Here is a 16,012-nt window from a genome sequence, read left to right as displayed (position 1 = left end):
GTAAGGTGTCACAAGACCATTACAGATGGTGGCCTTTCCTTTTTCAGTTGTTTTTAGTTTGCCCACAGGACAGTTTTCCACTTGATCTCAGTCCATTTTAAATGAGCTTGGACTCAGACAAAGCAAATGCGATTCTGAATCTTTTTCAAGTTCTTTCCTTGCCTGGTAGAATTTAAACTTGCATTTGAAGTGCCATCTAAACACTGGATTTGCTCACATTGTCTTTCGGAAATTCCAAATTCCCACTATAAAACTGGGTCTGTTTTTAATGTTAACGGTCCAAAGAACACAGACATTTAATATTGGTTTTTGGCCTTGCCCCATACAAACAGACATCTCCCCAGAGTGCTTTTTAATGATACTAAGTCCTGCGGTCTTTCACAGACCGGGGACTTATTTTAGTCATGTTGCTAATTAACATCATTAGTCGTGATTTCCCAAGAGTTGTTTTGTTTCTTTGTCTGTTTTGTTTTACATTGCACAGCATGTCACTAAAAGGTTGGGACAGGTACAACAAAAACTAAATATTTTCCTGGAATCCATTTCAATACAAAATTATATTTTTCAAAATACGATCAAAATCCAATAATCTACTATTTTCAGTAAATTCATCCAAACGTTTTTGGAAACAGGGTTGTAAAAACCATTGTGTGACCCAAATTGATCACGTCTTTTGTCCAGTAATCTGAAACTAGCTTTTCTCCTCTGTAATGTACACAATATGAATACCTCAGCAGGGAGTTTATGACAGCAGTACTCTTTGTTAATGTGCCTAATGTGTACCTGTAGGCATTGGACCGGTCCACATGAACGAGGTGGAGTGCTCCGGTTTCGAAAAGTCTCTGACCGAGTGCTACTTCAACCCTAACTCTTTGGGCTGCAGCCATGAGGAAGATGCAGCAGTCAAATGTAATGTTCCTGCCATGGGCTTCCACAATAGAGTGAGTAAACTCTGTCTACCATATAGAACAAAAAACTGTGTGTGTGTAACAGTTCAGGAGATGCCTAAATGTATATATCCCTTCCCTCAGCTTCGGTTAAGTGGCGGCCGTAACCCATATGAGGGCCGTGTGGAGGTCCTGGGGGAGAGAAATGGCTCTTTGGTGTGGGGCACGGTGTGCAGTGACAGCTGGGGGACTATGGAGGCCATGGTAGTGTGCAGACAGCTGGGCTTGGGCTTTGCCAGCAATGCTTTTCAGGTAAGGTTTTCCTTTAAGCCCTCTTACATCCAATCGTTTTTAAAATGAGCTTATCTTTGCAGCACAGACTTTCAGCATGCTCAAAGTCAGTGAATACCATTAACTCTCACTTTAATAAGCTTGAGCTTTATTGATCCCTGAGGGCAAAAGAAAGACATCACTTCCTTACAAACATCAAATGCACACAGTGAGCACAGGAGGGCAGGGAAGCGGTGAGAAGGAGCTTGATTTATTTTGTTTGAAGTTTAGTGGACACTCCACCAGTAAAGCCCCTGGCATTACTTCCTAGCGTTACTCTTGTCCTGCTTACGTTTCCTTCCTGATTTTTAAAGAAGACCCCAAACTCCCTTTACAATATGATGTGAGAGATGTGTTAAGACCTCTCTTAGGTTTTTTATTTTTCTGTTTAAAAGCATTTTGCATTTGTGGTTTAAAATCTTCTGGAAAGTATATGTGTGAATCATGGGGAGGTGCATTTATAGCAGCAGGGGGGCTATCTGACTAAAGTGTGCCTATCTATGCCAAGTCATCTAGTCCAGTCCAGGCATTATAATAACATGTCCCCTTTATTACCGAAAGCTGTAAGTTATCATTACGTAAGGGTTATCGTGTTAAGAGTAATAGATGACTAACTCTTTGCTATCACAGAGCAGGACCTCTGGCCCTCTAGAGCCTCTTTCCTGTCTGACTTTTAACTGCTTCTCCAGGCAAACCCCACCACCAGATGGAAAGAATGACACTGAGCTTACAGCTATACAGCTTTATGTCTGTCCTTCTCCTCAGCCCACCAGCAAATACTCCCACATCCATATCCCTCAGCTTAATTTACTTCTCATGACTCCTCCACTTCCTGGGTAGATGATGGAAAGTATGAGTTTTCCTAACAGAAGGTTTTCCCTGTGGTCTGCAAAATGTTGTAATAAGGCTGAGTCAGGCGTGAGAGGATAAGAGAGCATCTCTCCCTGTGTGGGTACTAGATACTTTGATTAGACTACATTTGGCTTGTGGGACACCTGGTATGGCAAGTCTGAAAATTAAATACAGGAGGACAAATAAGATTATGTTGTTTCCACAACACTTTGAGGAGGCTGATCTGTTTGATTGCAGCTAACAGAAAGAAGTGAGCCTAGCTGTATATGCATAGCTTAGCAGCAGTAAGTTTTGTATAGATTAAACAAACATACAGGACTGTAGTAGATATGTTGCTGGAGAGTTTTGTTATAGCCAAGCTCTGTTTTTGAACTTTTTAACAGTAACACAGGGGTATCAAGCTTTGCATCAGTCTTGATGCTGTGTAGTGTATAATGTGTTTCCTGTGCTTCTCTTATAACAGGAAACATGGTACTGGCAAGGAGACTCATCAGCTGATGCTGTGGTGATGAGCGGGGTGAGGTGTTCAGGAACTGAGCTGACTCTGGAGCAGTGCCTGCATCACGGGAAACATGTTGTCTGTCCCAAAGGAGGTGGACGCTTTGCTGCTGGGGTCTCTTGTACAATGAGTAAGAAATTGCAGAAAACCATAACATATATATTTAGAACCTTACATGGGTTAGAAGCTATGTTTCTAAAGTATTTATTGTGGAAATTGAAAAATAGTTTGAGGACATTGGTATAATACATGCTGACTGAGGGTTGTGACTGGGTCACTTAAAAAGAATGAAACACTTGTAGTTTTGTAGCTGTTCAATATAAATGTAATAAAAGTTTCAGTGTAAGTTTCTGTGCACCCTCATGCTCTAAATCAGCACGATTCCTTGTTGCTCGCAGCGGCCCCTGACTTGGTCCTGAACGCTCAGGTTGTGGAGCAGACCACATATCTGGAGGACAGACCCATGTATGCTCTGCAGTGTGCCCATGAAGAGCGTTGTCTGTCCGGCAGTGCTGACAAAGCTGACCCTAGCTCCTACCGCCGCCTTCTTCGCTTCTCCTCCCAGATCCACAACAATGGCCAGTCAGACTTCAGACCGCGGGCATCACCTCAGTCGTGGGTCTGGCACGACTGTCACAGGTGACGCATCTGGAACAGATATGTGCAAACGGAAAACTTTTTGCTTTTTCCTGTAAAAATTCAGAGGAAGCCAAACTTATCTGACAGGAAAGCTACTAGATAAAAGTGTAAATGTTACAAACATTTATATTAGTGTGAAATGATTTTTTTTTTTTTATAATCAAGGCATTACCACAGTATGGAAGTTTTCACCCACTATGACTTGATGAGTCTGAACGGCACTAAAGTGGCAGAGGGCCACAAGGCCAGCTTCTGTCTTGAAGACACCTATTGTGATGAGGGTAAATACAGACACTCCTTATATTAGCAAATTATACATTCAAATACAATAATATTAGTAATCTATTGTATGTTTTTTAATTAATGAAAGAAATGAGCTTACTGGGCTGCATAAGCGTGACCTCATCACAAAATTTGTAACCTTTTCCTAATCCAGGAATTCAAAAGAGGTACGAGTGTGCAAATTTCGGCGCACAGGGCATCACTGTTGGCTGCTGGGATACCTACAGGCATGACATTGACTGCCAGTGGATCGACATCACAGACGTGAAGCCCGGCGACTACATCTTGCAGGTAAAACGTCTGCTGTGGCTGTCTGGTTGTAGTCCACACGGCACATCTGCTGCTGGAAAGATGTCTCATCTCCAGCCAGCAGAGTCTGCTAGATCAAACAGGCACGAACAGTTTCCACAGCTCTGCATCTGCCTGTTTCTGGCTGTAAGCCCAAGGAGCCTCTGATTGCGGTTCTAAACCAAATGAGCAGGAGTTGGTTAAAGTCAAACTTTTATATTAGAACAAATTTAGCCCAGCATAGATTTATAGTATCTAAGATGAAGGATGAACTCTTTCAGTCTCTTTTGTGCATTATCAGTCATTCTATTATCATCTTATTCTATTGCTGGTCTTTACACTTGTGTTATTTGGTTCTCATAAAAACTAATTAAAGACTTGAAATGTGTCAAGAGAAATGCTTTAACAACCATTGTTTTTCCTTCTTCCAGGTTGTAATTAACCCAAACCATGAGGTCGCGGAATCAGATTACACTAACAACATAATGAAGTGCCGCTCCCGATACGATGGGCATCGGATGTGGACATATAACTGTCATACAGGTAAAAGGGATCTTTTTACCCTCTGCATTAAAGACGAAATATTCTTCAGTAAAAAAAAATAGTGGTGCTTGGGACTGTACTTTAGAAAGGTCTACATTTAAACAAACTCAGTTTAATACTGAGGTTTTCAGCCACAAAGAGTCTGCACCTGAATAGTCTGAGCGTTAAATGCTAACTCCCCTTCTCCTAACCTTATTTGACCATTTGACCATTTATAAAAATAACTGTTCTACTGTATCTGTGTGATGTTTAAGTGCCCAGTTCACAGCAGCATAGTCAGCAGTTTTAACTTTGGGATCGTGCAGGACAGGTCTACATAATAAAAACTTTTCTTATGTCATATAAAATATGACATTAAACTTGTAGTTTTCCTGTTTTCACAGAATTGTGCAGAATCGTCTTTAGCACCGAAACGACTCAATAGATTTAGATTTAATTGACTCACAGGCACAGAGGATGATTTCAGAGGAAGCCTCCTTTTTATGTAGAACCTTTACTAAATACAAACTTTTACAGTTTCTCATTGACATTTTGATATTTTACAAACAGGAGATGTTTGATGAGACATCAGTGACAAAAAATGGCATTAAAACAAGCCAACATAACATTAGAGGAACAGGTAACACTGAACGTTTCAAAGCTCCTTACCAAAGCTTCCTGTAATGTGAAGAACTTTATACTTTAAGTATTTGTGTGTTAATTACACAGGTAACAATCTATTATTATACAACTTTAAAAAAAAGTGTTTTTTAAAACAGAAACGGAAACTTAAAATCTTAGAATTAAAAAAAACAAATAGTGTTTTATCTTATTTATGAAATCTGTTTGTTAGCGGATCTGCATTACTCTTATACACAATGTACTTCTCTGACCAAATCCTGAGATACTTCAAATGAAGTTAAAAAGGAATGAATACTTCTGTAGAATTACACAACCAATTCATCACCTGCATCAGCAGGGTGAGAACAGGGGGGAAAAAAACACATTCATCCATCCATGGATCCTTCCAATTAATCTGAAACAAAAAAAAAAAAAACCTGCCTGGAAATCAAACACCCTTGAAAGAAATTTCAGGTTCTGAGTCAGCATGCAATAAAATCAAAATAAGCCTCCCATCTGAAATCACTATGATAACTGCATTATTAGTCAGGCTAACAGTGAAAAAGAGGCACCACCGTAGTAATGTACAAAGGTCAGAGGTCAGCTTCAAATACAGCACAGCAGCTCCTGCTCAAAGATCATTCAGGATGGATGATGATGATGGCGGCATGGGCATTAAACTCTCAGGCCTCTTCTTAACTGTGCCTGCTGTGCTGATCAGTGAGGGTGAGCAGTCATCACTCAGCATGGTCACAGATTCAAACATGGCCACTTTTGAGTCTCTTCAGAGAAAGGAAAGGAAGTGAAAGGAGGGCAGACCTCTGCTGGACCTTTTTGTAGAAAACAAAAGGACAAAGTCTGTCTTTAGACAAAGGTTTTACTAATTTAGTGTAAAAAAAAAAAATCACAAACTGGATTTTTTTTTATAGCCGTGCTATCACTTTATCATCACATTACATCACCGTTCATGAACAAATGGTGCACTTTTATCCATTTTAAAGCAATTGTTACTGTCTTTAATTAACATTCATCTGTTTACCCGGGAGCTTTATAAAGGGTTTAATAAGGATTTAATTGGTCAGAGGGCCCGGTGGCACCAGTGTCCGGCAGCCTCGCCTCTGTCAGTGCGCCCCAGGGTGGCTGTGGCTACAATGTAGCTTACCATCACCAGTGTGTGAATGTGTGTGTGAATGGGTGGATGACTGGATATGTAAAGCGCTTTGGGGTCCTTAGGGACTAGTAAAGCGTTATATAAATACAGGCCATTTACCATTTACAGGCCAAGGAGATCTTTAACTAAAACATTTGGCTTTTGTTGCTAATCTCTTCACTGTCCTCTTCCTGTCTGACTTAACAGGTGGCACACTGAGTTCAGAAACGGAGGAAACATTTCCTGGATTGCTTACCAACCAGCTTTCTCACAGGTAGACCTGAGAAGGACAGGTCAACATTGGTGTGGATGGGGGGGTGCAGACTAATATTTGACAACCACTAGAGGGGGGCCTGGGCAGATGTGCTTCCTTGGAGCAGTGCTGGATTGTTGTGAGCTCTGGGCTCATCTGGTACAATAAACAATGACTCAATGGGAAAATGAAATGCTTGCTTACTAAACCATTAACTCCATTCAGATGTTCAAAAAGTGTTAGTACAGTGTAGATTTGATCTGATGTTTATTTACCAGGAGAGATGCCATGAGGATTGTAGCCAGGTAACTCGTTAAATAACCCATGCCAACGAGGGCCGCCTGTGTAAAAGTTTCCAGTGTTTGGGAGAACATTTTAAACCAAAGAAAAATCACGACATGAGAGACCACGACTCTTGGACTGAGCTCTGTTTGAACGGGTGAAAATAGTGTTGTGCTTAATCTGGTGCTACAGCCTGTACTGTTGCCTCGCAGCTGAACCGAGAGACATTTGCCTCAACAGTAAATAGTTAAAGGAATTACTGACTCAAAACTGTGAGCAGTTTTAATAATAATACATTACATGACTATGATTATCTCTGCAGAGCAATGTGCTACAATCTGTGGATACAGCATGTCTGATAAGTAACTCCTGCTCTCAGAGGGATTCATTATAACAAACTGAAAACAGGATTCATTTTAAAATTTCTATTAGAGCCTCCGTGCACTTAATGTACCAACATCTTGCAAAGAGCCTTTCACATACTTGACACATACATTTCTGAAAATATTTTTAATTTATTCACACCACACACACATTTTCATCTTCTTGTTCTGCACATCCTCTCCCTTTCTTTATCGGTGTCTGAGTTGTGTTAAATTATTACCATCAGGGAATTTGATTACATTGTGGAAGTGCTGTAACAACCACACATGTATGTGAAAATGCCTCTTCGTGGTTTTGTACATTTTGTTTTTCTAAATGTGGCAATTCAAGGATACTTGTTGGTTGCTGTCTGTTTTTATTTTGTATGCATGGATGAATGTGGGAAAGCATTATGTTTTCAATAAAATGAAATGCTTGACAAGTAACAAGTGCTTCTGTGTCATAAAAATATTTCCAACATGTGAGCTGCGGGAACCTAAAACCTAACCTGTCGCTGTTATTAGCGCGCTCACCTGTAGTGGATGTTGGCACTCCTCAATATCGCTGCACTCTGCCTCGCCCCTGAATGCCCAAGGCTCTGGTTACCATCCGCCTAGCAACAGCACAGTCTGTCCTCGGACGTTCCTTCACTGGCTGGATGAACTCTGGAAGGAGGCACATAAACAACCATATTGTTAAAAAAAACCCAAAAACGCCATATTATACATTATATATCGTTGCTATGGATCTCCCACCTGCTCGTCTGATGGCCTTGCCTTGAGCTTTTTTACTCCCATCAGCCAGTGCTCGCGCCTTTAGCAGTGGGTGGCAGATAGAGAGAGCATGGAGTGCTGTAAGAAGACACATTTCTTTTTTTATTCACATCATAAGCTTTAAACCTCAAACCCAACATCTCATTCATCGTGCAGTGAAAGCGCTCACCTGCTGACTCGCTGGAAAAAATCCCTAAAGCGTGTGTGTTGTCCACCCACTTGATCTTCATTCCACCATCACTGAGGCAGACAGAGAGCACTTTAAGCAATTTTGTGGCCACATCAGTCGGTTGAGGGTGAGATATTTTCTGGATTTACATCAGACGGTTTCAACGAAAACTGAGATAGCTAAAGTAATATATACCTGTGTAATTGTACCATATTATGGTTCAGTTTTTAGTGACATTTTTAGAATATATACATTCATGTACGTTTCATATTAAAGGTGACAGTTGAAAGCATTGACAGATTTGTTGTGTACAATGAATTATATATGGTTATATATGGTTTCACAGCAGAACACTCTAGACAAAGGGTGTCAAACATAAGGTCTGGGGGCCAGGATCAGCCAATCTGGCCTAGCAATCTTGGACAGCTTTGGAAAATGGGAAGAAGGATGTAAATTTTAGACATTTAACTGTGTTTTCACATGTTTTATAGCTTTTCCCACTGATAAAGACCTCATGCATGACCATTCATACTACACCAAAGTAAATAACTAATAGACAAACCATTGAATAACAGAAATTTCCAGTTTTTTTCACTATCAACTGTGGAAATTTATGGGTTTTGTAGCAGGTTCAAAGGGTTTTTGTTTTGTTTTTTTTAAAAAGAGGACATTCTGTAACAAAAATGATCATTTTCATTTCATTTCATTTGAATTAAAAGGCCGTCTGCACACCTAACAGAACTTTTTCTGTAACATTCATACGTATTTATTTCTTACACTTTTTGCCCAAAGCAGCATTTCTTTATCATGCAGAAAAACTGAGATGTGTTGTTGAAATTATATTTCTTTCTTTTTTTTAATATTAAAATATCTGAGGGATTAAATGTGTCATTAAACTCCTTTACACTATCACAAAGAGAACTTTCACTCGTACGTGGGCCACATTGTAAAATAAAATATGACTGGAAACAAAGGGACAGAGCAGTGAACAGGTGTGTCATCTCTCACCTGTACTCTGAGAAAGCATCAAGAAGGTCGTCGGTCTTGAACATAACCGGGAAGTCATAGATCTCAATCACGTGGCGAAAGTCGTCTGAGTCGATGGAAACATTCTCATACATAGAGTAGTCATTGTGGATGTGCTCAATGGCAACAGAGACTCCTTCTTTTAGATGTGCCTTGATCTAAAATAAGAAACACATATATGTAATGTTACCATTATATTTAAGTTTCTGAAATGCACAGATTAATCCAAAAGGCAGCAAGTACAGCAACACTAAAAGACTGTATGCATACATCCACACCATGAAATTAAGTCTGTGAGAACTGACCTCTGCAGTTACACCATCTTTGTCTGTGCTTGCGTCTTCTGTCTGGAGACTGCGTGACACACTTGCAGTCTCGTCCTTCTCCTTCTCATCCTCCTCCACAGTCAGTTCAGCAAACTGGGACTGAGTCTGTTCCAAGACTGAAGCTTCATCTTCATCCAGCCTGAGCACCAACTTTTCTTCTTCATGAGGACACATTGCTGAACTGTCTGCAGACAGTTTAGGGACTCTGTCTGCTACACTGGGGAATGATTCCTGTTTAGATAGTGAGTGCTTTGTGTTTTCTATAGATTCAGGACAAGTACAAGAGTCAGACAAACTGTTGACAGAGCTTCTATCAACACAAGCTGAACTCAATGACTCAGAGCCAGCTGTGGAGCCTTGTGAGTTTCGTAACGACAGCCTCTCTCGAGCGGCTCGTGGCATGTAGAGGGGCTTGTCGGGCCTCTTAGGTGCTCGGCTTCGTGGTGGGATTGAAGGTTTAGGCTTGATATTGCGTTCCCTCTCTTCCCTAATACTTAGGGGCTCTTCACACAAGCTGCTGTTGCTCTCCAAGTCGCTGTCTTCCTCTACCTCACTCCTACAGAAACATTTTTTCTTAAAGTTAATAAACGTCTTTTTCAAAAATGCATAAGACATACAGACCAAAGTTTGGCCAACAAACCTGAGCTCACAAGGGCAGACCACCACCCTACGGCACCAGCTCTCCCCTACTGAGAAGGTGGTGAGCTCTGGCAGGTCTTCTATGATTTTGTGAATCAGGTATCGCAGTCTGCTGGGTAAGGGAGGAAACAGCAGCACACTGGACAGGGACACACAAGGCAGCAGACATTATTTGATCAAGTAAACACAGCAGCATTTTTATTCACATAGTTCTTGGAGCGATTAGGCTTAAAGATCACAGTACACATTAAAGATGTGTTATAAACAAACACACAAAACATAAATTTCAAACACAATCACAGAAAACTCCAAAGTAAACTGTTAACATAAAAATCTGAAAGAACTTTGCAATTCAATATTTGGTTAAACAGTTTTTATTAGACCCATTAACAGGCTCATTATAGTTTGGGGACTTAGAATAATGCTTTCATGATGACTAGACATTTTTCTCATAGCTGCAGTGCCTTTTTTTAAATATTGCCTCTATGAACCAAAGTTCAACCCCATAATAATGGCTAAAACTGATTTTATGCTGAGCTCCCATACTATTCTGGCATTTCAGGAGCACTAAAATTGAGTTTTGGAAATTCTATGGACTCAGATTGTTTGGAAACACCAGGATTGGGGGGCTAGCATGGCGACAGGACAGGAAAAATGCCCACTGCATGTTCTCTCTGTGTTTGTATAGGTGTATTTAAGCTTTCACCCAGAGCCTAACGGTATACATGCTATGTTAATGAATGGTTCTAAATTGGCCTTAAGTTTGAATAGTTGTCTGTCTCTATGCACGACCAATGTATTAGACTGGCAATACATCAACAGTGCACCTCGCCCAGTGGAAGGTGGATAAAGCTCCAGTTCACCCCATGACCCTAAATTGAAACACTACTTGACAGTTTGGACATGCAGACGCTGACATCTTTTGGAAAGAATCAGTTCTCCAGAAAATAGTGTCACCATTCCAGGAAGATCCCTCGGATTTCTGTGCACAGACACTAAGAGGATCTCAAGTTTTTCTAATGACTTTGGGTTTCCCCGATGAACAACGGTACTGAATACAGATTCCCATATGTAACTTTATTCCTTGACTTTTATTGATATAATTAATTATTGTTTTATAACTACAATTATATTTCTGTATAAGCGTCAATATCTGATTGTAAAGCAGAGCACCTATTAGTACTTGACCTTATTTCAAATAACCAAATAGACTAAGCTACGTTTTAATTTTGTTTTTATATTTATCATTTATTCTCAGATTGGCAGACAACACTGAGGCTGCAGCTGAAAAAATAAAAACTGAATTTTAAGCTTGAATTATTAAACTACTTGATTTTAATGCATCAGATTCTTCCATGTTTTAATGACAGAGTTCTGTTCTGAGGTCTGTTAACTTAGATTCAGCATTTTTGCTCACTTATTTTCTTGGCCTCAAATAGGCCAAACTTATTAATACAGTAACTTTTTCCCAGTCTCACTGACCAAAGCGCTACATGTTTAATAGTTTAATCTTGATTTGGAAAATCAGCCCTTTTGTGGCCAGTACAGTTATCAGTAAATGTGCACACACAGGGTAAACTCTGCGTTAACTCAGCAGGCTGCTAACCATCTTCGTGTGATCACATCCTGACTGCCAGTGCTAGGGTAAGTGATTCTGAACTCACTTTGTGTTTGTGTCTAGGCTCAAGTGCATGAGTGAAAATGGTTACAGTAATGTAGCTCAGTAAAGAAAGAGAATTTAAAAATGTATTAAAAAATTGAGGTTCAAGCAAATCGAGACAACTGGCTTCCGTGGTAGAAAATCTGAATATGATACCCAGTATTCTACATTGTTTTTTTTTTTAATTTCTGATCTGATATTTTGATTTCCCGTGCCTGTGTTTATTATCTCCTTAATGAAACAAAAGGCACAGTGATAATCAGGCATGACTGTCTGTTTCTATCCTATTCGTTTTCTTTAGAATGTAGGAAACCGGAGTTTCAACACATGTGCCATTTGTTTACACAGTGTTAACCTGTGTATGTTTACTAAACACGTTCACTAATAAATCACTATAACCGAGAAGGAAGTGATCACTTCATGTGATGAAACTGCTCGGGTTGCTCCATCTTTCTTAACTTTACCTGTTGTGGCTGTTTTTCTGTTGGTATGTTTCCAGCTCATCCAGGACATGATGCAAGAAGTTGTTTTCTTGTTTTGGGAGATACACTCCATCGAAACAGGGGAACGCCAGGGTGGACGGAGAAAGAAAGTCGGGTCCTGCTGACAACAGGGTGAAGTGAACTTCCTCGCTCGTCCTAATTAAAAATCAAAATGAAAAGTGACAGTGATCACCACTGCTAGCCAGCAACATAACTTGAACAAGGCAATATTAAGCGTTTGCTAATGCCAAACAAACACGTAAAACTAGCTGCATCTTCGGTGTTTACATGTGCAATTAAAAGTTAAACCAAAGCTAGCTTTCTTTGCTTAACATTAATTCATGAGTGGTGCTAATGTTAACCGCCTTTCTAGCTATGGTTAATAACTGTGAATATTAAATCGAATACTCTTACAGCTGAGGCTGAAGCGTACAGTATTGATTTGTTGTAGTTTCAGCACGATGGAGAGCTCGAACAAGGGAAAGCGCCTACAAATAAAAGTCGCAGGGTAGCTAGTATCCTTTGGCTTCCGGAAACAAACGTTGACTTGGGTCAGACCAACGCAGTGGGACTTCCGCTCTGACTACTTCAAAATAAAAGTTTTCATATTTATCGTGAGTGAAATGTGTCAAACACAAAATATCACATCTCATTCTCTTTTAAAAGAAAAAAACTAAATGTGTAATAAATGCGTACTCTGAAATTAATCAACAGCAGCCCAACAGTTTTCAGGAAATTATTATTTATTTAGATAAACCATAATAATTGTAAGAAAAGTAGACCAGTTGTCCGAACACCATATACAGCAATCACGGACTGTTTGGTGATTGTGAACAAGGGGATGTTGTTTGCAACATTGCAGGAAGTTTGACAAACATGTAGGGCTGATGAGCACGATTCAGGAAGATTTTAGTGAAGGAGAAGGACATGTTACTATTGAAGTGATCTTATTAAAAAGGTAAACATGCTCCATCTTGGAAGTCACCCAACTTCAGCTCACAAATCCCAATATGCAAGTGTGAAAAAGACATGATCTGCTCCAGCACAAGAAAAAAGGTGACATACATACACGGATAGAACATCTGCATCATCAATGCCAACAACCGTAATGTGGCTAAACACATTGTGTGGAGAACTACCCCAAACCATACCAACAACTCCATCCCAACCTGTTTCTACAGCAGTAATGTTTTTTGAGGGTTTTTTTTTTTTACTTTGTCTTTTATAAAACACACAAGTCAAATCACACAAAACTACCATAATCAAAAATGGCATTTAACACAATGGCACAATTCATAGAGACTGGTCTTTATCAACTAAGGTCATGATGAGTATAAAAAGACATGAAGACATTTATAAACATATAAGGTTAGGCAGAAAGTAGAGCACTTATAAATAACAGGGGGGAAAAAAGAGGATCAGATCAAAATTCTATACAACATTTAGGTGAAGCGGGACTCTGATTATGTGCTGTCAGAAAGATAAGGAGTCTTCAACCTACAGAGTAGAGCAATAGAGAGAGAGGGAGAGAGAGAACCCTGTTACAACTGAAAGTAAATCACATTTCTAGTGTTGTCTTGGCTTATTTTATATTATGCAGTTGAATTATAAAGATTTCCTTAACAATAGAAATGAACAACACAGTGGAGCGAAGTCAAATCTTTATCAAAGCTGCACCTGAATGGATTCTTTTATCTTCCAGAGCCAATACTTCTGTCTTCAAAGATGGTAATTTCAACCTTGAAGAGAACAAGTTAAGGCCAATACAAAGTGCTATGTGATCAACAAAAATAATCTGTGTTTAGGAGGGGGGGAAAAAAATGCATAAAATATACTCCGATTTCTTTTTGCAATGTTTCTGAAACAACTGCCACAAATATCAGTACTTTTATTAAAATCTACAGGTTGTAGACACTGATTTTACTTTTACTTATATTTATTTTTCCAACATTTCTCAATTCATTCAATATACAACACAATTTAACCAGATTCACTGCCACATGACTCCAGCTTACAATTCTCACGTGATTCTTAAAAAAGGGTAGAGTAACTGAAGATAATCCACCTTTGTCTATAGAACAAAAGCATACTTAACTACTGTAGAGATATAAAATGAAATCAATAAAGTCAATAAACATTTATATTTGACTTAATGTGTAACTGAGGTGCTCACAAAGTGACAGAAATACGCTGTTTGAGTATATAGGTATAAATAGACCAAGGGTTGGTGGTTTGTGGGGCATGATGACTGTTGTTATAACAGAAGTTAGCTCTAGTAAGCATGCAGCTGAATTAAGGATACAACTCGGAGGCCTCTCTCTATGGGGTCAGTCAGCAGCAAGCCTCTGGGAGCATAGATCTTCTCATTCTGGTCCTTAATGTATCTGGCAATCTTCTTTAACACCTGAGCACAGAAAGAGGGCGATGTAAGAGTCATTCCATCTTTTTTTTTTTTTTCTTTTTTTTTTAACAGTCACTCTGTAAGTGTGCACGTTGCCCTAGAGAAGTCATTTAATTCAGGTTAAGTTTAAAATACACTAAGAGGCAGTTATCAGGGTTAGGTTTGGGTTAGAGGCATTTAAGGTCAGGGTCTTTAATCGGACTACCCAGTGCGTGTAGACACAACAACCAGTCGCGTGAGACAAGCTATTAATGCCCTCTTATTTGTGTTGCTAAATTTATTTTCATGCACAAGAAAAATTACATCTGTACTTGTGAAGTTGTTAAACCTCTTAGTACATTTTAAACACAACCTATATTATAAAACTACTCCAAGACAGTTGGCCTTTGAAGGGGGGAGGGGGGAATGAAAACTTGGGTTCGTTATTTTAATAGATAATATTCTGAGATATTCATGCCTCAAAAATTGAAATGTGGACAGAACGTTTTTCAAATAGTTCTATTTGATATATGAAGGTAAAATCTCACAGAAATCACTATATACATGTATATACATTGTCATGCCTTGAAACATACAATTTTGAGCCAAATATGCCATGGTTCAGCAGAAGTTCCACAATGATTTGAGGTACAGTGACCCATAACATAAGACTCTGATGTGAACCCTTTTTTTGTTTTACCTTTTCATAATGTGTTTCCATGCAGAGGAAGATGGTGTAGGCCGTTAGGCAAGCCAGACAGCCCTCCAGGTAGGACTTCCCCCCGAGTTTTTCTGCTTCTGCATACAGGTTGTTTAGCGTCTGAATGGTCTCCTCAAACTGCTGCTTATCGATCTGAAACCACAGGAGCAGTTTTAAAAACATAAACTTAAAGCAGTGAGGAAACAACCATGGCATGGAGGTTAACTCTGTACATACCCTTGACTCAAGCTCTGAGGGGAACTTGGTCTGGAACTTGCATATGGTGCCTGAGCTGTAGTCTCTTTGGATGAACACCTTGGAGGACACAGCTGGTTGCTGGAGGTCCTGTAAGCTGTGGGTCTACACAAAGAATTTACTCTTATGCATATTAATTTAATGAGCAGAATGGTTGGAAAAGCAAGCATCTGTTGTAAGCTAACAACACCTCAACTCTGTTTATCCGAACAGTACTAATATCCAACGTTAACCAGACACACACTACATTACATAACCTAAAAGCAAACAGTCATCGTAACAGCTGGCTTTTTTATGACCCTATGATGAAAATAACTATTTATAATGTTGGAAATTGTCAAAAACTACACTTCAAACCAACACCCGCTTCGGTTATGGGCTAATGTTAGCTTAAAAAATATTAGCTTGCGCTGACGACCAATACCGTCGCTAGAAAATATGGCACTCTAAGCTTTAATCATTACCCAAAGCAACAAACCTCACCAAACGTGTAAATCCGATTAAAGATTAATCTAACGCAGTATTTTCAGATCAAATAAGTCAAAAACACTTACCTCAGCCATAGCAGAGGTTCGCCCCACTAGCTGAATGCGCGTCTATTTCTTTCCAGCCACGCCAAAGCAATGCAACTTCT

General features: G+C 39.5%; 3 protein-coding genes across 3 annotated transcripts in view; 1 reads left to right on the top strand and 2 right to left on the bottom strand.

Annotated features, from left to right (window-relative positions):
• loxl2a (lysyl oxidase-like 2a) overlaps nt 1-7,411 on the top strand; it is a 25,323-nt gene extending 17,912 nt beyond the window's left edge. Inside the window, exons 7-14 of the mRNA XM_085456180.1 lie at nt 790-941; nt 1,032-1,199; nt 2,533-2,698; nt 2,967-3,207; nt 3,373-3,488; nt 3,644-3,780; nt 4,209-4,320; nt 6,278-7,411. Coding sequence (XP_085312306.1) covers nt 790-941; nt 1,032-1,199; nt 2,533-2,698; nt 2,967-3,207; nt 3,373-3,488; nt 3,644-3,780; nt 4,209-4,320; nt 6,278-6,348 — 1,163 coding nt within the window. The 3' untranslated portion in view covers nt 6,349-7,411. The remainder of the gene's footprint in view (nt 1-789; nt 942-1,031; nt 1,200-2,532; nt 2,699-2,966; nt 3,208-3,372; nt 3,489-3,643; nt 3,781-4,208; nt 4,321-6,277) is intronic.
• Nucleotides 4,778-13,206, bottom strand: r3hcc1 (R3H domain and coiled-coil containing 1). Its single transcript, XM_085457938.1, has 10 exons — nt 13,195-13,206; nt 12,458-12,531; nt 12,026-12,199; nt 9,903-10,040; nt 9,242-9,818; nt 8,919-9,094; nt 7,911-7,981; nt 7,724-7,819; nt 7,502-7,633; nt 4,778-5,750 (listed from the first exon to the last, which is right to left on the bottom strand). Exons 1-9 carry the CDS (start codon nt 13,204-13,206, stop codon nt 7,524-7,526), a joined length of 1,428 nt encoding a protein of 475 aa, XP_085314064.1. The 3' UTR covers nt 4,778-5,750; nt 7,502-7,523.
• LOC146709184 (golgin subfamily A member 7-like) lies at nt 12,769-16,012 on the bottom strand. Its single transcript, XM_085456182.1, has 6 exons — nt 15,933-16,012; nt 15,361-15,483; nt 15,124-15,276; nt 14,346-14,447; nt 13,721-13,782; nt 12,769-13,540 (listed from the first exon to the last, which is right to left on the bottom strand). Exons 1-5 carry the CDS (start codon nt 15,939-15,941, stop codon nt 13,735-13,737), a joined length of 435 nt encoding a protein of 144 aa, XP_085312308.1. The 5' UTR covers nt 15,942-16,012; the 3' UTR covers nt 12,769-13,540; nt 13,721-13,734.

The sequence above is a fragment of the Copadichromis virginalis genome, linkage group LG5 (assembly GCF_057382275.1).
Source record: "Copadichromis virginalis isolate Kocher_CV1m ecotype Utaka linkage group LG5, C_Virginalis_male_GT1.1, whole genome shotgun sequence".
Lineage (NCBI taxonomy): Eukaryota > Metazoa > Chordata > Actinopteri > Cichliformes > Cichlidae > Copadichromis > Copadichromis virginalis.
Note: the sequence above shows the minus strand (reverse complement) of the source record. Positions and strands in the feature narration are given on the sequence as shown.